Genomic DNA, 26445 nt, shown 5'->3' with positions numbered 1-26445 from the left:
TTGCCAAGTTGACTTCATGCCACTGCGTGTTTGAAGTGATGACGCAGTTTAGTTGAAGGATGAAGTTTTTATTTAATGCCTAAAGTTTAAAAGGTTAATGCCAACAGGTTCTTTATGATTCTGTTAGTTTGAGAATTAAAGGAGAGTGAAGATTCAAGGTTGGAAGTTAAAGATCGAGGAGAATCGCTTTCTACGGTGAAACGGGGGCGACCTTTGTTTGATCCTTATTTGGAAGGATTTCGTTGACTATCTTCGTGCTAATCCCTAGGTTTACCTAGAAAGGATTGAAGGTAGTGAGGAAGGAAAGGTCAGTGCCTTTAAGCCGTTCTGGTTTCGTAAATTCTTCGTGGGAATTTCGACGTCGGGGATCGAAGCAAGCGACGTGAAAGAGAACTTAAATCGTCCTGTAAAGTCTCTCCTTTTAAATGGACTGTGAGCATATCGAACTTTTGGCAATATCACTTTAAGAACTGTTTTGGAATATCACTTTACTAACTGTTTGAACAGCCGCTCAGCAGCTGTTTCCGGTTACGGTAGTGTTTGTTTACTTTTGGGGGGTTTGTTTTCTGTGTTTAATAAACGTGTTGTTTGTTATAAGAAACCCTTGCCGAACTCATATATTTATTGTTGCCTGAATACGTAACACACTTTATAATGCCCATCTCCCCTCTCCACTCTCAGCCCAGAGGCACGGTCTCAACCACAGGCACTGATTGACCAGCTGACAGCTGAGATCCTCCAGCAGATTCTTTGTTACTTTAATACCTTGTTGATTTCTCACCATGTCCTTTGATTTCTACAATAATATCTAATTTTCAGATAGAGAATTTCATAAATTCCCCTGGGAGAAGACATTTCTCTGTTCTATGCAACACACACAATGCTGGGGGAACTCTGCAGGACAGGCAGCATCAATGGAAAAGAGTGAACAGTTGAGGTTTTGGGTCGCGACCCTTCATCAGGGTATTCTTTTTCGAATACAGCTCGGCATTTAACACCATCATCCCCTCAAAACTAATCAGTAAACTTCAAGACCTGAGCCTCAATACACTCTTTTGCAATTGGATCTTGGATTTCTCACTTGTAGAGCCCAGTCAGTTTGGATTGGAAAAAACATTTCCTCCACAATCTCCATCAGCACAGGAGCTCCACAAGGATGTGTACTTAACCCCTGCTCTACTCGCTTCATGCCTTTGACTGTGCGGCTAAGTACAGTTCCAACACCATACACAAGTTTGTCGATGTCACCACTGATGTGGGCTGTAACAAAGGGGGTGATGAATCAGCATACAGGAGGGAAATTGAAAATTTGGCTGAGTGGTGTAATAACAACAACCTCTCACTCAATGTCAATAAGACCAAGGAACTAATTGCTGACTTCAGGAGAGGGAAAACAACGGTCCAAGAGCCAGTAATCATCAAAGGATCCGAGGTGGACAGGGCCAGTAACTTTAAATTCCTGAATGTCACTATCTCAGTGGACCTGGCCTGGACCTATCATATAATTATAATTGCGAAGAAAGCACGACAGTACCTCTACTTCTACAGGAGCCTGTGAGAGTTTGGCATGTCATCAAAAACCTTGGCAAACTTCTACAGACGTGTGATTGGAAGTGTATTGACTTGTTGCATTACAGCCTGGTTTGGGAACACCAATGCCTTTGAGCGGAAAATCCTTCAAAAGTTTATGGATTCGGCCCAGTACATCACGGGAAAACCCTCCAAATCATTGAGCACATTGACATGAAATGTTGCCGTAGAAAAGCAGCGTCCATCATTGTGGTGAACTACATATACCCGTCTGGACACGCCCCCCCCCCCCCCCCCCGTTGACTGCTCCTGTGGCTCCTCCCACGGACCCTGGTATAAAGACGATTGGAGAGACAGCCCCAGCCTCAGTCTCCAGGATGTAGTGCGGTGGTCAATTGCTGCTTGTTCTTTCTTCCAGCCAATAAAAGACTATACCTTGCCTCACGTCTCCGAGAGTTATTGATGGTACATCAATCACCAAAGATCCTCACCACCTAGGCCAGGCTCTTTTCTTGCTGTAGCCATCAGGTAGAAGGTACAACTGCCTCAGGACTCACACCAGCAGTTTCAAGTTCGGTTACTACCCCTCAACTATCAGGCTCTTTGAACAAAAGGAGATAACTACACTCAGTTAAGGACTCTTTTATCTTGTTATTTCATGCTTATTCTTTATTGCTTTTTAAATATCTGCACTTGCACAGTTTGTTGTCCATTGATCCTGTTTACAGTTACTGTTTTATAGATTTGACAAGTATGCCTGCAGAAAAAAGAATCTCAGGGTTGTATGTGGTGACATGTATGTACTCTGATAATAAACTTTACTTTGAACGTTGAACTTACTCCTTTATCCTTACACTGTGACTCCCTGGTCCTTGACTTTGTCTACCTGCCCCGCACTTCCTCTATAACTGCATTGACATAATGAAATATGGTATGATCTGCCTGGCTAGTATGCAAAACAAAAGCTTTTCACTGTCTCGGAACATGCGATGATAAAAAAAAATCCAATCCAGACTTCATCATTAGGAACTCCTTTCTGCATCTAATTTACCCAGTCCTGGTCATAGTATATAGAACATAGAACATAGAATAGTACAGCACGTTACAGGCCCTTTGGCCCATAATGTTGTGCCGACCCTCAAACCCTGCCTCCTATATAACCCCCCACCTTAAATTCCTCCATATATCTGTCTAGTAGTCTCTTAAACTTCACTAGTGTATCTGCCTCCACCACTGACTCAGGCAGTGCATTCCACGCACCAACCACTCTCTGAGTGAAAAACCTTCCTCTAATATCCCCCTTGAACTTCCCTCCCCTTACCTAAAAGCCATGTCCTCTTGTACTGAGCAGTGGTGCCCTGGGGAAGAGGCATTGGCTATCCACTCTATCTATTCCTCTTAATATCTTGCACACCTCTATTATGTCTCCTCTCATCCTCCTTCTCTCCAAAGAGTAAAGCCCTAGCTCCCTTAATCCCTGATCATAATCCTTACTCTCTAAACCAGGCAGCATCCTGGTAAACCTCCTCTGTACCCTTTCCAATGCTTTCACATCCTTCCTATAGTGAGGCAACTAGAACTGGACACAGTACACCAAGTGTGGCCTAACCAGAGTTTTACAGAGCTGGAACATTACATCACATCTCCTAAACTCTATCCCTCGACTTATGAAAGCTAACACCCCATAAGCTTTCTTAACTACCCTACCTACCTGTGAAGCAACTTTCAGGGATCTGTGGACATGTACCCCCAGATCCCTCTGCTCCTCCACACTATCAAGTATCCTGCCATTTACTTTGTACCCTGCCTTGGGATTTGTCCTTCCAAAGTGTACCACCTCACACTTGTCCGGGTTGAACTCCATCTGCCACTTCTCGCGCCACTTCTGCATCCTATCAATGTCTCTCTGCAATTTTTGACAATCCTTTATACTATCTACAACACCACCAACCTTTGTGTCATCTGCAAACTTGCCAACCCACCCTTCTACCTCCACATCCAAGTCGTTAATAAAAATCACGAAAAGTGGAAGTCTCAGAACAGATCCTTGTGGGATAGATTTCTATAAGATCCACTCTCATTTTTCTAAACTCCCGTGAATAAAAGCTTGATGGTCGGTTCAGACACTAAGGTCCAGCGTCCATGCAGCATGACGTTATGAGTTTGTTTATGCAATACGAAGACAGGTGGAGGGCAGGTAGCGTTGAGGAAGCAGCGAGACTGCAGAGGAACATAGACAGATTAGGAGAATGGGCAAGCAAGTGGCAGATGGAATATAGTGCCAGGAATTGCATGGTCATGTATTTTGGAGGAAGAAATAAAAGCATAGGCTGTTTTAATTCAAAAATCCGAGTTGCAAAGGGTTCTCTAAAGGTTAAATTGGAGATTGTGTTGGTAGTGGGAAGGCAAATGCAATGTGAGTATGCATTTGCAGAGGACTAGAATATAAAAGGGAGGATGTAAAGTTGATGCTTTATAAGGTGTCACTTGGAGTATTGTGAGCAGTTCTGGGCCCCTTATCTAAGAAAGGATGTGCTGCCATTGGTTCAGAAGAGATTCACAAGAATGATTTCAGGAACGAAAACGATACCATATAAGGACCGACTGATGGCTCTGGGCCTGTACTCACTGGTATGCAGAAGGATGAGGGGAGATCTCATCAAAACCTAACAAAGATTGAAATGCCTCAGAATACGAGGACATCCCTTTAGAAAAGAGATGATGAGGAATTTCCTTATCTGGAGGGTAATGAATCAGCGGAATTCGTTGCCACAGGCAGTTGTGGACATCAAGTCATTGGGTAGATTTAAAGCAGAGGTTGATACATTCTTGATTGGTAAGGGTATCAAAGGTTACAGGGTGAAGATAGGAGAATGAGGTGGAGAGGGAAAATAAATCAGCCATGATCAAAAGGCAGATCAGACTTACTCGGCCGAATGGCCTAATCTGCATCTACCTTGTGGTGTTATGAATTTGCAAGCAACTAGGTGGAAGTTACAGTGGCTGTCTAACCTTCATGTCTTAGGATTGTGGGAGGAAATATTTAGAGGAACCCAGCTGGTTAAAGGGAGAACAGGCAAACCCCACATTGACGGTAGCTGGGGTCATGATTAACTAGGTCATCGGAACTGTGATGAAGTAGCTCTTCCGTTTGTGCCAGATGTGCGGCCATTGAGAGATCCTGTGTAAAGGCCAGGATTCCATCATACATCGGCACTGTTGTAGAGCCAGAGTGACACAACATGAAAACCAGCCCCTTGGCCCAACTCGCCCAGGCCCACAAAGTCATCTCTTTGAGGTAATCCCATTCCCTCATGTTCAGTTTGTATTCCTCTAAATCTTTCCTACTCATGTACCTACTCATCATCATTAATGCCCCTTATCTAAGAGAGGGCATGTTGACATTGGAGAGGGTTCAAAGGAGGTTCACAAAAATGATTCGGGGATTGAATGGCTTATCATATGAGGAGCCTACAACTCATGTTCTCCTTATTTGTTACTTATGTATTATTATTAATATTATTTTGTATTTGCAGTTTGGTGTCTTTTGCACATTGGTTGTTTGCCGTCTTTGTTGCGTGCAGTTTTTCATTAATTCTGTTGTGTTTCTTTGTATTTATTGTGAATGCCCACAAGGAAATGTATCCCATGGCAGCCTACGGTGACATATATGCACTTTGATAAAATATTTTCTTGAACTTTAAACTTTGAAGAACGGATGGGATAGAATTAGAAGCATTACAGAGGAAGAGAAGTTTCATGTGACCTTTCATGTACCTGTATTCTTTTCCCCAGCAGTTTCTGGCAGAGAGCCTTTAATGAGGCACGTCTGTCGGTTTTCAGTTTTGCTTTTGTGATCAGTAACTTGCACGATGAGGTGTCCCGTATGGCGTAGTTCGAAACGTCCGTATTCAGTACACAGAAGTCAGACCTGGGATCGTGGCCCACGATAATCTTTCCTTTCAAGATCTCCAGAATCTGAATGGAAGCAGCAGAATGTTAGTGCAACAAACTTCCACTCCGAGATTGCCTGACTTTTCCTCAGGGTGCCTCAAGCTGCTTTCAAAGTGTCAGAGCTGCCATTGATTTTTTGCACACAGCAAGGTCCCACAGAGATAAAACAATCGATTGTTGGTGTTGTCTGAAGGATGGGTGTTGGTCAAGCTATCTGGAAGCCCCCAGCATAATGTTAGTAAACACAAATATTAACTGCTTAGCCACAGATGCCGGCTAATTACTCTGAATTATGTTAAGTATGAATAACAGGAAAAGGATTGTCAGCCCAGCATTTAAGAAGATAGAAACATCATAGCGCAGGACAGGCCTTCCGGCCCACAGTGTTGTGCCGATCCAATTAAATTAGTAATCAAATGGCCATTCTAAATAATCCCCTCTGCATACACAATGTCCATACCCTTCCATTTCTCACACATTCATGTAAACGTCTATTGAAAGTCTCTGACGTATCTGCCGTACCAGGCAGTACATTCCGACACCTATCACTGAGTATTTACATTTAATTACATCAAGGCTGATGTGTATTTCAGACTCCACTTATTTAGTTTGGATCCATTTCTTTTGATAACACTTCCAAATAAAGATCTGTTTGATCAAACAAACATCAGACGGAATCAGATTACAGAGACACACGGCACTGCAGATTTTGGAATCTGGAGCAACACACACACTGCCGGGGGAAAACCATCACGTCAGGCAGTATCTATGGTGGGAAGTAAACAGTCGGCATTTTGGATCGACACCCTTCACTCTGGACCGAAACAAGATACAGCAGAGATGAGCCCAGTCCACCCAGAACCAATGACATGCCATGGAAAAGAGAATCCACTTTATCCAAAATCATTACTAATATCACTGAAATTTCAGAAATCTGTTCATATTTTACAGGGGAACCTTTACTGATGTTTTAGAAAGCTTTGATGCACTGGAAGCTAATAATATATCTGACAAATACTTGATGATGGGTCTCAGCCTGAAACGTTTACTCTTTATTCCTCTCCATAGATGCTGCCTAACCTGCGGAGATCCTCCAGCATCTTGTACGTTACTAAACGTTTTTTTTTTATTTTCCCCCTTATCTGGCTTCACCTATCACCTGCCAGCTGGCACCCCTTCCCCTCGCACACCCCCACCTTCCTATTCTGTCTCTTTCAATCTTCCTTTCCTGATCTGATATAGGATCTCAGCACAAAGCATCAACTCTTTACTCCTTTCCATAGACGTTGCCTGACCTGCTGAGTTCCTCCAGCATTTTGTGTGTCTTACTCTGGATTTCCAGCATCTGCAGAATCTCTCCTATTGATAATACCCTCCTGGTTTCGCCCCTCAAAACCTAGCCTTGTCACTAAGACTCTTGGTCAACTAATTAATTCAGTTAAGTTTCTTCGTGAGTTATTGGTTGGGGTGGGGAGGAAGAGATGTGAGAAGAATAGACAGCCTCCCATTTCAGTTCCGTCAAAGCATTCCTGAAGTTGATTGGTTGACGACTGCTGAACACAACTGGTTTGACAGCTTACGTTTGGACTGGGAAACAATGACTGCCAGTATGGCTATGCTTCAAGTCCCACTAAAGAGACGTCAGCACAAGACCTACACTGATCATTCTATAGCATTGCCAAGAGAATCCTGTATTCAAAGGGTTGAGCCTTAGACTAGATTAATGAATACAAGTGTAAGGAGAACAAAATTATTGTTACGCTGGATCCGATGCAGCTTAAACAAAACCACAAAAGATAAAGAACAAATAATGATAATAAAACAAGTGATAAATATAAATGCACAAGATAGCTATATACTTAGAGAGACTGTATGTCCATAAAGTGATCATTAGGCTGTACATAAAATGACTAATGGTAAATAATAAAGTCGCGATGGAGTTTGTGGGTGGAGGTGTTGATCAGTCTTACTGCTTGTGGAAAGTATCTACTTTTGAGTCTGGTGGATGTCACGTAGCCTCCTCCCTGATGGGAGTGGGGCAAACAGTTCATGAGCAGGGTGGGTGGGATCCTTCACAATGTTACTGGCCTCTTTCAGCACCTTTCTGCATATATATCCTTCGTGGTGGGTGGGCTGGAGCTGGTGATGCTCTGGGCAGTTTTGACTACCCGCTGTAGAGATTCCTGTCTGCCACAGTGCAGCTTCCACATCAAGCAGTGGTGCAGCTTGTTCAGATGCTCTCTACTGCGCAACTGGAGAATGATGCCAGTATGAGTGTGCAAAGTTCAGCCCCTTCAGAAAGCTGAAGCATTGGTGAGCTTTCTTGACTGTGTTCTGGGACCATGGGAAGTTGTTTGTGATGTGCACTCCTTGGAGTTTGAAAGCTCAGGTTCCCTCTGCTCTCAAGTAGATGCTAAAGATTCGTGGCAATAAACAGGGGGGTAATTCCCCTTGTACTGGGTCCAATATTTACCAGATTACTGAAGCAATCTGTTTATTATCACGTGTGTGAGCTTGTTAGATATAAACAGGCTATCACTTTTTCCTAATTTCTCAAAGTAGCCATTCTTCCAACTCTTTCCATTGGCTTTAAAATGGTTTTGAATATCCTTAAGTAATTGGGTATACTTAAGGCAGAGGATGATAGGTTCTTGATTAGCCAGGGCATCAAAGGCTATGGGGAGAAGGCAGGAGAATGTGGTTGAAAAGGATAATAAATCAGCCATGATGGAATGATGGACCAAACTCAATGGGCCAAATGGCCTAATTCTGTTCTTATATCTTATGGTCTTATGAAGTCACAATGGGTGCTACGTAAAACTTCCATCAAGTAGTCCTTCACCAGATCTCTCAGTCAGATGTTAGACATATTCAAGGAAGGATTAATAAGAATGGTTATGTGGCTGAATAATTACAAGAAGTATTACAAGGGGAAACTTACCTCTTCCCTGGCGATCTGATAAGGCACAGCTGTATCCATATCCGATGGGCGAATCCCACTCACGGGTGTCCTGTAATCTGTAATTGTCCCATCTGGTTTGATAAATTTGTCATAGATCACCTTCCCATCATAATCAACGATGCTACAGCGCGCCAGACCACTGTCACGGCCATTGCAGCCAAGTCCCACCATCTCACAGTCCATGGCAACATACTTGGAAGGATCTACCATTGTACAGCTTGTACTCCCTGCAAAGGGTCCAATGTAGCAACAGCAACTTCCTCTTCGCTCTCCCGTTTCCTCATTTGCTCGAGCACCTTTATACCGAACCCTCGTCTGCTGGTGACAAAGCATAACCAAATTTCAACAGCTTTGTCGTCACTTTCTGTTCAGTAAGGTATCATCAAGTCAACAACAGAGATAATATACGTCCACACCTAATAGTATCCATGGTTACAATGTTGTCCTATTTGCTTATTGTTGTGTTGGCTTGCCACTGTAAAATCACATGAATACACCCCACCTTAAAAATACTTTTCGGCAGAGAGCGAGTGTATATTCTTCTATCCAATTCCCCAGAAGTTGTTGATACACAAACCTGGATCATCTGACAGGAAAAGATAGCTGCATGAATTTCTCTGTGTGACAAAAAGACCTGTGACAGACTCCATACGTGTACACACACTGTGATGCTTTAATTTACCTTGCAAATGCCGGAGATGGTTAAAAAAAAGGTTTGGGTGTAACTTCCATTACATTTGAGTTTCTGAAGAACGTCACCCCTTACAAAGGAAACTCTATTATCCCATTCCCACAAATGTTTATTTATTTTCAGAGATGCTGCCTGACTGGCTGAGTTCCTCCAGCATTTTATGTCTGTTGCTCCATTATCCTGTTTCCAAATAGCAGCCAGCCTATTGCATGTTGTGGTATTTTAATTAATCTTTTAATTAACTCAGGAACAGGATGAAGATGAGTCGTCCCATAAACCCTTTCCCACATGCATTGAGTCACAGAACCCTATGGCATAACAACAGGCCCTTCAGCCCATCTGATCCATGCCAACCTACTTTTCTGCCTATTCCTATTGACCTGCACCTGGACAATTGCTCTCCCATCCACCTACATACACAAATGTCTCTTAAATGTTGAAATTGAACCCACATTCACTACTTCCACTGGCAGATCATTCCACAGTCTCACCAATCTCAGGTTCCCGTTAAAAATTTCACCTCTCATCCTTAACCCATGAACTCTAGTTCTAGTCTCACCCAACCTCAATGGAAAAAGCCTGCTTGCATTTACCCTATCCATACCCCTCAAACTGAGCTTACAACTGATCGTTGACCTAATCCCGACATGCTCACTCCCCCTCCCACCGTGTCCTTAAATAATTCACTAATCAAACAAACATTTATCAAACTCAGATTTAAATTTAATGGTTGGTCCAGCATCATCTGCATTTTGTAGAAGAGATTTCTATATTTCTACCACTACCCATGTGTAAAAGTGCTGCCTAACCTCACTCTTTGGAAAATCAAAAATGTCCTTAAGTCTAACTTGTTAGACAACCTTTAATCCTCGGATCTCAGACCAGTGCACATAGTTTCTCACCATCTGCCTTTTCAGTTTCTGTTAACATCCTGAAATTTTAAATCAGCTTCCAAATTACAGGATTTATAACAAAGGCTATAATCCCCAGTCATAACCTCACTATCTTGCTCACAGTTTGCGCTACTGTACTTGTTTATTTCATATATTTCCTATTGTAGCTTAGAATTTTTTTATGCACTTCACTCTACTGCTGATGAAAAAATCAAATTTCACAATGCACAATCTGTGTCTGTTTTATTAGGTACTGGAGTGGAACCCATTGTGGTCTTCTGCTGTTGCAGCCAAACAAGGTTCAGTGTGCAGTCAGAGATGCCCTTCTGCATGCCATGGTTATGATACATATTTATTTGAGTTCCTGTCACCTTCCTGTCAGCTTGAACCAGTCTGGCCATTCTCGTCTGACCTCTCTCATTAACAAGATGTTTTCACGCACAGAACTGCCACTCTCTGGATGTTTTCTTGTTTTTCCCACCATTCTCTGTAAAACTCGCTATAAGATCGCAATGTGTGAAAATCCCAAGAGGTCAACAGTTTCCGAGATACTCAAACTAACCAGTCTGGCATCAATAATCGTTCCATGGTCAAAGTCATTTAGATCACAATTTTCCCCGATTCTGATGTTTGGTCTGAAGAACAACTGAACCTCTTGACCATGTCTGCATGCTTTTATGCATTGAGTTTCTGTCACATGGTAGGCTGATTAGATATTTGCATTAATAAGGTATACAGGTGTACCGAGTAAAGTGACCACTGAGTGTAGAACAGTACAGTTCAGAAACAGGCCCTTTGGCCCATCATGCCTATGGCAGCAACGATGTTGTTATATGCAAGTAGTTTCGCTGGTTCGGTAAGTGAAACAACAGATACTGATTGCGGATAATTACAGCAACTGTTTATTCACAAGCAAGCAGTGAAATACTTCACTCGCATGTAAATCAAACAAGCTCTCATCCAATTCACCCAAACTATAGAAACTACAACACTCAGCATTCAATACAAGTTGTTAAATCTGCCCAAGTTACAGGAGATTGAACAAGCAATAAACAACTACTTAACTAAGTGTGCATCCAAAATATGAGCGCTTCCCCTTATTAACTGTAACGCACTTCTCAAATGGTTTCTACAGCATTGTCCGCGGCTCACAGCCTGGAGCGAACTCAGGGTTTAAAAGAGACTCATACACACACATTTACCCATATACACCTGAGGACTGTAAGGAAGCCAGTCAGAGATGCAGCAGCATGTGATCAGGGACCAGAAACTGGTGCTGCAGCGCATGGATACTAACCAAAGGGAACTCAGCTACATACCTCGGGCAGGCCCATCATTAACCAGCATGGCAGGCGCAGACTTTGGAACAACTTTTGATCAGCAAATAAGTTAACCTTTCAAATTAGATGCCAATTAAAATTCCACATCCGCCTGCATGCAGTCTCCATTCCCTGCCTGTTCGCCTGCATATCCACTTTACATGAACAGATCCAGAGAATTAGTCACTTTAAAAATGCAAACACGAGGAAATCAAGCAACACACACAAAATGCTGGGAGAATGCAGCAGACCAGGCAGGATCTATAGGAAAAAATACAGTTGACGTTTTGGGTCGGGGCCCTTCGTCAGGACTATCTGAAAGAAAAGATAGTAAGAGATATGAAAGTAGGAGGGGGAGGGGGAAATCTGAAATAATAGAAGGCAGGAGGGGGAGGGATGAAGCTAAGAGCTGGAAAGTTGATTGGCAAAAGGGATACAGAGCTGGAGAAGGGAAAGGATCATGGGACGGGAGGCCTAGGGAGAAAGAAAGGGGGAGGGGAGCACCAGAGGGAGATTGAGAGCAGGCAAGGAGCGATTGTGAGAGGGGCAGAGAGAGGAAAAAAAGGGGGAATAATAAATAAATAAAGGGATGGGGTAAGAAGGGGAGGAGAGCCATTAGTCACTTTGTACTTTATTAGTGTCTAGCTAAAACTCTCTCTGGACAAATTTCTGTCCGCTGATTCACACTCAGGAACTTAGCACAATATGATAAACAGTAAAGTAAAAAATAGATCAGGAGGCTCATTGATTGGGTGAATATAGCTCCATGTGGCATAGTAACGTAGCAGTTAGTGTAATGCTGTCCAGTGCTGAGGACGGAGATTCAATTCCATAGATCTATGAGCTAGTCTTCATTACGGGGAAGGGGGGGGGGGGTCTGTAGATTTAAATTCCTCAGCATTAACATCATCAGAGGATCTGTCCTGAGACCAGTACATAAGTATCATCACAAAGAAAGCATGACAGTGCCTCTGCTTTCTTAGAAGTTTGCGTAGACTTGTCATGTCACCAAAAACTTTGACAAACTTCTAAAGATACACAGTGGAGAGAGGAATGGAAAAAGCTGCAGAAGGTGGTGGATGTGGATGCAGATGCAGAGGCAAAACCATCTACATTTAAATTTACTTCTGTTTTCACTAACATTTTATGAGTGAATTTTATTCCATATTCCAGTTTGGTTTGGTTGTGATTTGTGAACTCTAAGAGAAAACTCGTTATCCAAACTTCTGTACTGCAGGATCACCTGCATACTGTATTGACTGCTCAGATTTAGTATGAGCAATTGGTTATTAACATTACATCCTATGGCCTGTTTCCCTAGATATGTCCAAGATTTGGGGTGGCACGGTAGCTTGGTGGTTGGCACGATAGTATTCCATCGCAGGTAAAGCCCTCCCAACCAATGAGCTCATCTACATGAAATGCTGTTGCAGAAAAGCAGCACTCATCATCATCAGGGACCCTCAACACCCAGACCATGCTCTCTTCTCACTGTTGCCATCAGAAAGCCAGTACAGGAATCTCAGGACTCACACCACCAGGTTCAGGAACAGTTATTACCCCTTAACCATCAGCCTCTTGAACCAAAGTGGATAGGTTCTCTCAGCTTCCACTTGCACCATTACTGAAATGTTCCCACAACCTATGGACTCACTTTCAATGACTTTTCATCTGTTCTTTTCATTTATTGCTTATTTATTTATTCTTTTTCTTCATCTATTTCTATTTGTAGTAAGTTGTCTTCTGCAGTTAGGCAGTCTTTCATTTACTCTGTTTTAGTTAGTATTATATAGATTTATTGAGTATACCCACAAGAAAATGAATCTCAAGATTGTACATGGTGTCATATATGTACTTTAGTAATAAATTTACTTTGAACTTTGGTGACAGCACCAAGCGACCCAGGTTCAATTCCCACCCGTCTGTAAGAAGTTTGTACATTCTCCCTGTGATCACACATGTTTCCTCCAGGTGCGCCAGTTTCCTCCCACATTCCTAAAGCGTGTGGGTTATTGGGTTAATTGGTCACATGGGTGAAATTGGGCATTAAGGGCCTGTTACTGTGCTGCATCTCTAAGTAAAACAAATAAGATTCAAGGTTCAAATTTATTTATCATGTTAATATTGAAACATACAGTGAAATGTGTTGTTTGCATTAACAACCAACACACGGGGATGTTAACACAAACAACACGTTTTTTATACTATACACACTCTATCGGCGCCAACGTAACAGTAATAGCATACGAAAAACCTAAAACCCTTCACTCTACTCCCACAATCGTTTATTTTATTTATCAGATCCCTCCAGCCCAACGAGCTGAACCAACCAGCAACCTATTAAATCTGGACAATTTATAATGACTAACTGGTGCATCTTTGGACTGTGGGAGGAAACTGGAGCGCCCAGAGGAAACCCACTCGATCACAGGGAGAACATACAAACTCTTTATAGCTGGCGCTGGAAGTGAATGCCAAACTTGGGAATGCCCCAAGCTGAAATAGTTTCATGCTCAACATGCTGGAGGAACACAGCAGGTCAGACAGCATCCGTGGAAACGAAGTCAACCTGCTGAATTCCTCTAGCGTGTTGTACGTGTTGCTTTGACCCCAGCATCTGCAGTGTATTTTGTGTTTATAGTACCATGCTAACTGCTGTGCTCTAGCTTTCTGCTCTGAGGCAATGGGGTGTATCATAAACTTGTAAAATAGCATCTCATTAGTTGGAAGTATTACACATAAGAGGCCAACAATTTCAGATATTGAGTTTCCTGTTTGCATTCATGGTCTTCTAGGTGGTAAAGTTCTTGGCCATTGATTAGGAAACAAGTCCAAACCCCTGTCTTGAAGTTGGGAAATTTAAAATTGAGTGACCAGAAAGTCTCAGTGAATGGTAACCAAGAAACTTCTGGAAACAAAAACCACTTCAGGAAAGGTAATCTGCTGTCCTTTCCCACTCCAGACCCCAGTGGTCAACTCTTAACTGCTTCCCTAGACGGATATTGAACACTGGCAGTGAGACCAACATCCATTAAAGATTTTTGTCCTAATGATCAATTCCTTGCTCTGCCATTTACAAATAATTAAGTTGCTTTCTCAGTTTTTGCAACTTTCATTAATCTGAAATGTGCTTGGGTCACTGAGTATTTTCAGTTTCATTTCAAAGTTTTTTAAAAGTATTTTCAGTTTCCATTTCCAATTTCCAGTGCCCAATATGGTGAGTTTCAGTAACCCAGGACTGTAATTAAAGATTAATGGATCTGATAACAACAGTGAAGCTTGAACTTAAGTTAGTCATTTAATTATTTAGAGATACAGCACCTAACTGGGCTTTCGGTCCAACAAGCTAACTGCCTAACAACCACCTGTTTAACACAGCCTAATCACAGAACAATGTACAATGACCAATTAACCTATGACTTTGAAATGTGGGAGGAAACCCATGCAGTCACAGAGAGAACATACAACTTCCTTAGAGATAGCACCTAAATTGGACTCTGAACTTTGCTTTGAGCTCTAACAACATTGTGCTAACCACTACACTACCATGGCTGATGTTTATCATCTCTGGACAAATACAAAGAAATTGTAATTAACTGTATGTGCTAATATTCCCACTAGATGAAAAGGACATAGCCGATGACTCAGTAACATTCACTGAGTTTAACACCAGCTACCAATGGATTTTCAACAACATGCCAAATACACTCAGACTGAATGGATTGTGCAATGGAGGTTAATCCCAAGTGCTCTGGTGGTTTAATCCATGAGATTCTGCAGATGCTGGAAATCCAGAGCAGCACACAAAATGCTGGCAGAATTTGGCAATTCAAGCAGTATCTACAAAAAGGATGAAGGGTCTCAATTCAAGATGTTGAATGTTTATTTCTCTCCACAGATGTTGCCTACCCTGCTGAGTTCCTCCTGCATTTTGTGTGTGTTTCTGGTTTAATCAGAAATGACTCCTCCAAATTGGCCTTCTTTATGCTATTCTCCTTAAACTTGATTTCATTCAATGTACAAAGTACTTGTACTAAGTTCTGTTCATTCAACAATGTGCTCAATGATGTGCACTAGGTTCTAGTTTATCAATTTCAGAAAAATGGGATGGTAAATTATTGGAATTGTATTGTATTTGCCTAGTAGTCAGTGGTTTGTGCTAATCTGTAGCATCAAACTAGTTATCCACAAATTCCATTCTCTCTCAATTTATCTTGCCTACTGTATATTGTCAGGCCTGACGTGGGTGTCAAGAACAACTAAAGACCCTTGGTTCACAAACTCTGCAGAGCCAGCAGCCTGAATCATAAGCAATGTGCAAACCACTGAAACAGAGAACCTGGTAAAATGAAGACGTCAGACAAAGAAATAAGAAAATAAATCATTTGAAAATAATTTATTGTTAGTCATTTTGAAAATTTACTCAAATTGACAACAGTGTTGCTCAAACTTGTTTGGGTACAGAACTGATGAATGTACTGAAAGTGCCTGCAATCAATAATTACAGCCCTTTTTTTCTAAACTAGTTCCACAGGCTTTGTAAACTTGCAATGCATTTGAGGGACAAGGAGATAAAGAGCACTGGCTCACAAATGCAAAAACAAAGTTAAAAGTGGACTGGGATGGCTGATTTCCAAATTTTGTGATAGGCCAATGATTCTCCAGCTAACAAAGTATTATCGCTGCTCCCACGAATACCAGGACAACCACATCAATTCAGAAGCATTGATTAGACGATTTGACAGGATACTGGGGAGAATGTCTCAGGCAGCACAGTGGAGTTCCATACTCTGGCCAGACATGGTCCTGTGGTCCACAACAGCCAAGCTGTCAATGTTGTGGAAATGACAGTACCATGGGAAGATGGTGTTGAAGAAGCTTGAGAGGAAAAAGACCAAGTACTCTGAACTGGCAACTGAAGCTGCCCAGAATAACTGGAAGACCAAGATTTTCCCTGTAGAAGTGGGATGCAGGGGATTTATGGCTACATCTTTGACCAGTCTATTGAAGATGGGAGTGAGGGGTTATTCACTCCAACAAGCAATCACGTCCTTGTCAAGTGCAGCAGAAGAAAGCAGTAATTGGATTTGGATTAAAAGGAAAGATAATAACTGGGCTGCAAGATGAAGACAGGAGGGTATGGAACTGAAGGGGGTGGATCTGGGATGCCAGGTAGCACCATTGAGCCCTCTGGAGATATCGTGGGCTTATCAACAAAACATCAAAGGAGGGTGCCCACCTGATGACCCCAATGAGGTACCAACCCTCCTTGTCACTACTCCAAGCCCACTACCAACATCGAGAGTGCTGACTTATCATGGGGATTGAAATATCAAGTCAAATATCAAATATCAATTGAAAGAGACTGCAGTACAATTCTGAAGGAAAACTGCAGCATGATCACCTAACCTCATAACCTTCAGTATGGCAGAGATACAACACAGAATCCATTAACATGAATGGCTGTTGAGGACAGAGTGGTTCAAAAAACAACGTGGATTAAAAAAAGGATACCTGAAAAATGCAGTGGGCACCAACGTACTAATACGGTTTTCCTTGCAGTCAGATTTTGTCCATGGGAGGGTGGCTTTAAGAGTCCAACACAGAATGCAGGCAGAGTCCTATCCTCCCTCCCCAAACCATTAGCAATAGAGTGGAGTTCCTAAATGATTCCTGAAACAAAATTAAAATTGACAGAGGCAGAGCAGGCCAATAAACTTGTAGTTTTCACCAAATGATGCTGTCACTTGTGATCACGCAGGTTGGAGTCAAGCTTGAAGCAGACATTTTGAAAAGCATGCCTCTCATGTGACGACATCAAAGGGGGAATGATATCACAAGTTCATGTCTCACTAACAATGTCATAGGGGTGAGAGGTCACAAGGCATAGGAACAGCCTCCTTCATCCACTGAGTCCAATCCAACTATTAAGCACACATTAATACTAACCTGTTACTAATCCCAACTGTTTTTTTTTAAATTCTCTTCTCATTCACATGGGGTTGAGAGAGAAATATATCAGCCATGATGGCATGATGGAACAGACTCAATGGGCCGAATGGCCCAATTCTGCTCCTACAATACTGTGCTAGAAACCCTAAGACTTTTGCACAGCACTGTACTACCACAAAAAAAAAGAATTTCATAACATATGAGAGTGGTGATAATTCTGATTCTATTATGGGTCTCTATTGTGGAATGGGGGCAGAGAGAGGGGAATCACGGTCAGGAAAATGGACAGGAAGCAAGAAACACCAGAAAAATATTCCGTAGTGATCAGCAAACCAATTGTTTAGAATCAAATGACGTTGTCTGGTGTCTCAGGGCGAGGCGTCACTGCACCCATGCCACTCTCTGTCCCGGCATTCCTTCTCTACCACCTGTCCCACACCCCCCCACCCTCACTATGTTCAACATCCCTTGCTCCCATCAGTTTTACAAACACTCCCTCTGCTCCACGTTGACAAATACAGTAGTGTGCAAAGGTCTGAGGCACCTATAGATGTGCCCAGGACTTCTGCACAGCATTGTTCGTATTATGGTCATTCCCAACAGCTCTCCCCAGATTCTGCCACTCGCCTACACAATGGCTAATTGATCTACCATACTATATGTCACTCAGATGTGGAAGACCATCCATATAGTCACAGGAACAACATGCAAACTCCACACAGATAGCAGCAGAGGTCAGCTTTGAACTTGTGGGTACTAGACACAAGACAGCAGCTTTATTACCGTGTCACTGTGCTGCTAGTGGCAGGTGATAAACCTACAGTAGCTCAGCCCAAGCACTCCCCCAAATGGGGCTCTCTAGATGCCTACTGATACAATTTCTCTTCAGAACTGATCTGTTTTCAACAAGCAGTCATGGTAACAGATTCCACTTTCCTCCTCACTTTCGTATATCCACAAGATATCACAGGAATATGGGTTGGGGAAGGATGAGAACATAGCTTCCTGCCTCACACTGACACCCACTTTTCGTACAGGCCAAGTAAAGATGAACCACACTGAACTATTCAGGAGACAGTCACATGGACCAAGAGAGTTATCAGCTACTCCAAACCCCACAGCAATCTTGGAGGCCTTTTCTGAAAGGGCAGCAGTTGGGACATTGAACTCAGTACTTCAGAATTAGACAGCGAACTGGAACGAGGGCACAAAGAAGATTGGCTCTCTGAGCTAAAGAGCCTGATGCTCATTAGCTTCAGGATTTGGGAACTGGGACCAACCGGTATCAGTGAAACAGTACCAGTTGTCTTCTGCATGCCAGAGTTGTGAGTAGAAATGTTGAAGATAAGTATTAAAACAGAAAACATGGTTAACAGGTTGCAATTCTTGTTCCTTTGTGGTCAACCACATTGACAGAACAAAACCACTCAGCTTTATCCACCACACCAAATCTAGTCTATTCATTTTCTCTCCAAGACTAAGATCACAATGGGTTGAATTTTCAGTCAGAACTCTGGAAGGACCCAATTGCACCAAATAACCCCCACCCCCCCACCTTAACTTGCTCCAGATTCTGCACTGGCATGCTGAACAACTTGGTATTGAAGCAGGCTTGAGACCTTAGCCCTGATCCTGGACTATGGCTGCATGGATCCTGACCCACCACTGAGAGGGAACAAGCGCCAATTTGCTGGCAGGACAGTGAAGGCCTGAGAACAGGTGAAAAACTGGTCCTCATCCAACAGGCAAATCAACCTGAGTTTGTATTGCAATAGTCCATCAGCAGCATTAATGCTTATCGTCACTGGAGGTACGTACTTTAAAAAATCCTTCTCCAATCATTTGCAGTCGTCGTGTAATCCAGCAGGCCAGTACTGATCGTCCATGTAGTGACTGATTTCAGAGCTTGTGTCAGACACCGTGTGATCATGTTCTGTCCACAACTCGCTGTGAAGCTTCTCTTCCCACTGAACTTCAACTAGCTTGTACAATTGCATTGCAGTGCGGGCATCCTCAACAGAACAGTGACCGTCTCTGCCGACCTGTCACAAAGGTGAAACAGATATATTAGGGACATTTCAGAGACTCTTAAGGTGGATAGATGAAAGAGAAACGGAGGACTTAGCAGGAGGGAACATTTAGGTTGATCTTAAGAGCAAAGTTAAAAGGTCGGCATAAGTTCCATAACACAAGAATTAGGTCATTCAGCCCAACATGTCTGCTCCACCATGTGATCGTGACTTATTATCCCTCTCAAACCCATTCTCCTGCCTTCTTCCCATAATCTTTGACATCTTTACTAATCAAGAACCTAGTAACCTTTGCTTTAACTATACCCAATGTTTTGGCCTCCACAGCCATCTGTGGCCATTAATTCTACAGATTCACCATCTTTGGCTAAAGAAATTCCTTCTCATCTCTGTTCTAACATCCTTGTAATCTGCAGCTGTGCCCTCTGGTACTAGACTCCCCAATTATCAGTAACATTGTTTGCTGAAGGGTCTGTGGTGTGTTGTGCCCTTCTATGTTCAAATCAGCTGGGTGGAGTGACTTCCCTGACCACTGCACCACCCCCACCAGTTATTCACCTTGGAGAGGTCCACACCTGCCAGCCCTCCCTCATCTTGACCAGCAGGTAACAGCAGCAGAAACTCCAACCAAGGAGTCTGTTCATGGGTTAGATTTACTGAGCACCCACAAGATACACTTATCTACACTCAGGAGCAGAAAGTTTCCATAACCTATGCCAACTGTTCATACCCATGTATTTTTCTCTCTTTTTGCACTACCTATTCATTTTTTATTTCTTCTTGAAACTTAGAGCAATTTTTAATATATTGTTGCAAAGAAATTTCACAATATACACTCAGTGGCCATTTATTTGGTACACCTGTATAGCTGCTCATTAATGTAAATATCTTATCAGCCAATCATGTGGCAGCAACTCAATTCATAAAAACAGGGAGACGTAAGAGGTTCAGTTCTTGTTCAAACCAAACATCAGAATGAGAAAGGAATGTGATCTAAGTGACTTTGACCGTGGAATGATTGTTGATGCTAAACAGGATGGGTTGAGTATCTGAAAGTGCTGATCTCCTGGAATTTTCACACACAAGTCTCTAGAGTTTATAGAAAATAGTGTGAGAAATAAAAAGCATCCAGTGAGTGGCAGTTCTGTGGATAAAAATGCCCTGTCAATGAGACAGGTCAGAGGAGAACAGCCGGACTAGATCGAGCTCATTGGAAGGCGACAGTAACACAAATAACCACGTGTTGCAACAGTGGTATACAGACACCATCTCTGCACACACAACACGTTGAATCTTGAAGTGGATGGGCTACAGCAGTGGAAGACCATGAACATACAAAAATGTGGGTTGAGGGGTAGTTGATGGTCAGTATGGACAGCGTGGATTGTAAAGTCTGTTTCCCAGTGGTATGATTCTATGGCTGTAGAATAAGTGGCCAATTTGTTCCCCCATAACTTTAACTGACAGGGTGCAGCCATTTAGTTGAGTGTAATTCTATGCTGTTATAAAATCCTCACTGATTTTATTTGACACAAATGACCATTTCACTGTATGTTTCAATGTACATTTACAAGAAAAAGTTAGTGAACTTTTGCAATTACCTGGTTTTCTGCATTAATTAATCAATCATAAAATGTGGTCTGATCGTCATCTAAGTTACAATAATAAACAAATACAATCTACTTAAACTAAAACCATACAAACGATTGTACTTTTCATGTCTTCATTGCACACATTGTTTAATCATTCAGAGTCCAGGCTGGAAAAAGTACATGAACCAAACATTCCCTGTAGCTGCTAATCCGACTTGCACAATGATGAGGAGGATTTATAGACCATTCCTCCATACAAGACTTCCAGTTCATCAATATTTCTGGGATACCTTGTATGAACAGCCCTCTTCAGGTCATGCCACAGCATCTCAATTAAGGTCTGGACTCTGACCTGGCATTTGCAAAACACAAATTTAATTCTTTTTAAACCATTCTGTTGATCTACACTTGTATTTTGGATTCCTGTCTTATGTATCATCCAACTTCTATTAAGCTTCAGGTGACAGACTGCTACCCTGACATTCTCCTGTAAAACATCTTGATACAATTTTGAATTCATTGTTCCCTCAATGATTACAAACTGTACAGGCCCCGAGGCAGCAAAGCTGCCCCAAACCATGATGCTTCTTCTACCATGATTCATAGTTGGTTTGAGCTTTTGGTTTTGGGCTGTACAGAGCTCATTTTCCTCCAAACATGGCGATGTGCATTTCTGCCAAAAAGTTCAACTTCTGTTTCAACTGTCCACAGAACATTGTCCCAGGAGCATTGTGGAACACCCAGGTGTTTGTTTGCAAACTTGAGATGCCCAGTAATTTTTTTTTTTGGAGAGCAGTGTTGTCCTCTGTTGTGTCCTTCCATGAATATCATTCTTGTTCAGTGTTTTTCTTATAGTGGACGCATGAACATACTTTAGTGAATTCTAGATTTCTGCAGGTCTTTTCTGTCACCCTTGGGTTCTTTTTCACTTCCTTCAGCATTGCACATTGTGCTCTTGGTGTCGTCTCTGAAAGACATCCACTTCTAGGAAAGTAGCAACAGTACTGGATTTCCTCCATTTGTGAGCAATTTCTCTTATGGTGGACTGATGAACACTCAGGTCTTTAGAAACATTCTTACAGCCTTTTCCAGCTTCACAAATCTCTACAATTCCTCTTCTAAGGTCCTCTGAAATTTGTTTTGATCAAGCATGGTGCACATAAACAGATCTTTCTGGAGAAGAGCAGGCTCTGTCAGTAACCTGACTTTGTGTGTCTTTTTTTTATATATAGGGCAGGGCACCTCTACAACCCACACTTCCAATTTCATCATATTGATTGGAACATCTGACTCCAAATAGCTTTTGTCAAAAACACTGCCCCAGAAGGTCACATACATTTTAGAACCTAGAATGTGATTGGTTAAATGGTGTACTCAGAACTGACAAGAAGTACAATTGTTTAGTGTTATTAAGTTTAGGCACATTGTGACTTAAATAAAGATTAGACCACATTTTATGAGTAATTAATGCAGAAAACCAGGTAATTGCAAAACTTTTTCTTGCAACTGTTCATATCACAAATCAAGCTAATCTTTTTCTTTATAAATCACAGGCAACTTTACAGTGTAAAAAGGGACAAACACTAAAGGGTTTTGTAATTGACTGGCATGCTCTCATTCGGATGGTAAAGGCAGCCAAATAGTAACCAATCATCAGCATGGATGGGGCTGGGTCTTCTTGACCAACTGCAATAACAGCAGCATTAACAGAATCGCCTTACTGCAATAAGACCTGCAACTCCAAACCCACCTGTATGGATTTGCGCAGAAGCTGCTTTGCAAGATTCTTCAGGGACACAGAGTCTTTTTCGGCAAACCCAGCCACCTTCTTCAAAAGAGGCATCTTGCTTGTATCTCTCGTTAGAGATCTCGGATGAAAATACTTCAGGGCTTTAAAATCATTGTGCAATGCATGGCCTATCACAATTTTACCTTTTAGGATCTTCATGATCTGGGGGAAGAAAAAGCAGAACTTAATAGTGTAACCACTGTAGTCAATTTTCGCTCTCAGACTTGCATTCCCACCAACACAGTAAACCAATGTAGCGGTTAGCATAACACTTCACAATGCCAGCGATCAGAAGGTCAAGGTTCAATTCGCAGGGTTCTGTCCTAAAGAAGGGTCTCAGCTCGAAACATCGACTGTTTACTCTTTTCCATGGATGCTGCCTGACCTGCGGAATCCCTCCAGCATTTTGTGTGTGTTGCCTTTGATTTCCAGCATCTGCAGATTTTCTCGAGTTTCAATTCCACCACTGCAAGGAGTTTGTACATTCTCCCTGTGACTGTGTGGGCTTCCTCCAGACGCTCCTGTTTCCTCCCACACAAAACAGTTAGGGTTAGTGAGCCGTGGGCATGCTATGTTGGCGCCAGAAGCATAGTGACCCTTGCAGACTGTCCCCAGCACCTACTTAGATTGTGTGTCATATTTCACTGTATGTTTCAATGTCCATGTGGCAAATACAGCTAAGCTCTCTAATCTTTAAAACTCAACACTGTACATCTCTACCTCTGCCGTTCCTGGGCCCAAATCCCAAAAGACCATAAGACGTAGGAGCGGAACCAGGCCATTCGGTCCATCATACGTGCTCTGCCATTCCATCAAGTCTGATTTATTATTGCCCTCAACCCCATTTTCATGCCTTCTTCCCATAACCTTTGAAGCCTTACTAATCAAGAACCCATCAACCTCCGTTTTAAATATACCCAATGACTTGGCCTCCACAGCCATCTGCGGCAATGAATTCCACAGATTCACCATTATCTGGCTAAAGAAATTCCTCTGAATGTCCTTGTATTCTGAGGCTGTGCCCCCTGGTCCTACAGCCTCCCACCGTAGGACGGAACTGCCCTTCTAAACAACCCGAAAGCAAATCCATTAAGCTATGAAAATTAAAGCCCATTTCTTCACGCAAGTCAGTTATTCCAGATTTCAACAGCAGCTTTTTGTGAAGAATGAACTTCCACAACTGAACTGTTCCTACATCATGGAATACCCACCACGGAGAACAATTACGTGGAGCACTACCCAAAGAAAGCAGCATCCATCATCAAGGACTCCCACCATCTGGGCCATGCCCTCTTCTCACTGCTGCCATTGAGAAGCAGTTACACAAGGTTCAGGAACAGTTATTCCCTTCAATCATCAGGCAACCGAACCAGCATGAATAACTTCACTAACCTCAACTCTGACCTGCTTCTATAACTTATGAACTCACTTTCTAGGACCCTACAATTCCTGTTCTCAGTAGTATTTATTTAAGTATTAATACTAATATAATAGGTATTTGCACAAATAGTCTTTTGCACATGGGTTGTTTGTCAGTCTTTGTATAGTTTTTCATTGATTCTGTTTTATATCTTTGCTCTACTGTCAATGCCTGTAAGAAAACTGATCTCAGATATATACATACTTTGATAAATTAAATTACCTAAAATTAAGTCTTTCCTATGCGTACTAGTTTTTTTATTTTCCAACTGGGAAAAATAAGAGACCCTCATGTTATTATACACCTGTACAAGATCACCTCTCCATCTCCTATACTTGTCCATTTGTATACTTAAGTATACTATAAAATTAATAATGTTCATTTAGATTTTTCTTGTGAATGTTGTGAAATTCTTAACGCAATGTACCTGTGGTGCAGATGCAAGCACTTGTGAGCACGACAAGTAACTTGATTTTGAACAAATTCGTTCTTCAGCTCCAATCCGACTAGGGAAAGAGTTTGTTCAAACTCAAAGTCTACTTCATTCTCTGGCCCAACATCAAAGAAATCAGTAATTCAGCATCCAAGTGTCAACCTGCAGAATGGCTTGCTAGCACTGACAATATTAATATTCACTGTTTTTCGGCCCTTCCTAACGGTGCCATGCCTCACCATTGCCCAACTATCAAACAGGACTCTACGGCTCTCCACCAGATCTCCATAAAATATACAGTGGGGCACCAATGATCGGGGTTTAATTTTAAGGACAACACAAACACAAGAAAATCTGTAGATGCTGAATATCCAAATCAATATGCACAAAATGTTGTAGGAACTCAGCAGGCCAGGCAACATCTGTGGGGGAAAAGAAGTCAACATTTCGAGCTGAGTTCCTTCATCAGTACTAGAAAGTAAGAGAAGTCAGAGTAAGAAGGTTGATGGAGGGGAGGAAGAAGTACAAGGTGGAACTTGGTGCTTTCCAAAGGGCTTGGAGTAGATTACTGGTGATTTTTTTTGTACTCTCACCTCTCTCTGCGCAACATTAAACTCTAACGCACTCGCCATGTGCTGCTTGCGTATTCCACTCCACCGCGTCCTGTAGTCGGTGATGGGACCTTCCGGCCTCACGTACTTATCATAGATGACGTCACCCTGATAGTTAACTATGCTGCATCTGGCCACTTCACCCAGCCACCCACAGGGGCCCGTGCCCACCATCTCGCAGTCGATCGCCACGCACCTGGTGGCACTGCAGCAGAAGCCCCCCGACCTCATCCTGCGAGAGGTGGCAGCAGGTGACAGCAGGGCAAGGCCCTTGGGGGTGAGACGGTTTGCCTTGTGTTCTGGGCTGGACGCCCCCAACAGAGTGGGTGTGATACTTCCTGTCGTGGTCTGGGTTTGCAAGGCACCGGCTACGATGGAGTAATTAGCATTCATACAGGAGCCACTCGGCTGCTTGGTGACTCCCTGCTGGAAGATGCAGCCACCTGGGCACTGTGGATGGTCTCCAGGTCCCTCCTTCTCTCTGACCCGTCTCCGCTTCAAAATCCCCCTTCGCTCCAGGAACGCTTTCCTTTCCAAGAAACGCTGATACTTCCTGCTCAGCTTCTTCTTGCGCCTGATGGTCCGACATTCACTACCCTGGCGGAGAGATCGAGCTGGACTGCAGATCCCATGGAGCAAAAGCCTGGATATGGAGCCTTCCAGGACTGGGATAACAGTGTCGGCTACCCCTGGCATCCTTTGCTCATTTATCAATGGCGTAAGGGTATCTACTTGGAATCTAGACAGAAGAAAATAGGTCCTTTAATTCAATGGGAAATACAAAAGTAATTACCACAGAATGAACAAATATTCTTTTACCAAAGGAGATCCAGCCGTGAAAGATAAATAAATCAAAAGATCCGTGTACAATTTCCTCCCCACTCACCAGCAACCCCCCCCCCCCAGGCCCATGTCCTGGTTCACTCCCCACTCCCCCCTTCCCCCTCTGCCATCCCCTTCCCACTATTCCTCCTCTCTCTGCCATCCCCTCCTTCCCACTCACCCTCCTCCCTCTGCCATCCCCTACCCACTTTCACCCCTTCTCACTATTCCTCCTCCCCCTTCTACTTCCCGCCGCCCCTCCAGGTACCCATACCTCCCTTCCCTCTCCACGTACCCTTTACCTTCCTCTCCCTCTCCCTCTCCCTCCCTCTCACCCACCCTTTCCCAGTGACAGAGCCGATTCGGCCCCTCCATACCGTACCCAGCTCCTCACCAGGAGTGATCTCCAGCTGTCGCCGGCGCCACGTGCCACCATCTCAACTTCCT

General features: G+C 42.9%; 2 protein-coding genes across 4 annotated transcripts in view; both read right to left on the bottom strand.

The window, feature by feature from the left end:
• Positions 1-19257, bottom strand: part of LOC132382589 (interferon-stimulated gene 20 kDa protein-like) — a 24888-nt gene extending 5631 nt beyond the window's left edge. Inside the window, exons 1-4 of one of the 2 annotated variants that reach the window (XM_059952947.1) lie at positions 19120-19257; positions 8426-8764; positions 5308-5508; positions 2049-2131 (exon numbers count right to left, since the gene is read on the bottom strand). In XM_059952947.1, coding sequence (XP_059808930.1) covers positions 2111-2131; positions 5308-5508; positions 8426-8764; positions 19120-19143 — 585 coding nt within the window. In that variant the 5' untranslated portion in view covers positions 19144-19257 and the 3' untranslated portion in view covers positions 2049-2110. Of the gene's footprint in view, positions 1-2048; positions 2132-5307; positions 5509-8425; positions 8765-19119 lie in introns of those variants that run through there. The other variant, XM_059952946.1, reaches the window with a different exon arrangement.
• Positions 15719-26445, bottom strand: LOC132382588 (apoptosis-enhancing nuclease-like). Of its 2 annotated transcripts, none has more exons than XM_059952945.1 (4): positions 26393-26445; positions 25159-25915; positions 22674-22874; positions 15719-19343 (listed from the first exon to the last, which is right to left on the bottom strand). In XM_059952945.1, exons 2-4 carry the CDS (start codon positions 25870-25872, stop codon positions 19140-19142), a joined length of 1119 nt encoding a protein of 372 aa, XP_059808928.1. In that variant the 5' UTR covers positions 25873-25915; positions 26393-26445; the 3' UTR covers positions 15719-19139. The 2 variants fall into 2 exon arrangements, with proteins under 2 accessions (XP_059808928.1, XP_059808927.1); XM_059952944.1 differs by having other exon boundaries at positions 26381-26440.

The sequence above is a fragment of the Hypanus sabinus genome, chromosome 28 (assembly GCF_030144855.1).
Source record: "Hypanus sabinus isolate sHypSab1 chromosome 28, sHypSab1.hap1, whole genome shotgun sequence".
NCBI lineage: Eukaryota > Metazoa > Chordata > Chondrichthyes > Myliobatiformes > Dasyatidae > Hypanus > Hypanus sabinus.
The sequence above is the reverse complement of the archived record's forward strand: the minus strand, read 5'-3'. Positions and strand labels throughout refer to the sequence as shown.

Coding starts and splice junctions, on each gene's coding strand:
- LOC132382588 (XM_059952945.1), bottom strand. CDS start 25,872: ATGCCAGGGGTAGCCGACACTGTTATCCCAGTCCTGGAAGGCTCCATA. Junction 22,875..25,158: donor TTAATGTTGCGCAGAGAGAG/GTGAGAGTACAA, acceptor TTCTTCCCCCAG/ATCATGAAGATCCTAAAAGG. Junction 19,344..22,673: donor TTCTGCGCAAATCCATACAG/GTGGGTTTGGAG, acceptor CCTTTGTGACAG/GTCGGCAGAGACGGTCACTG.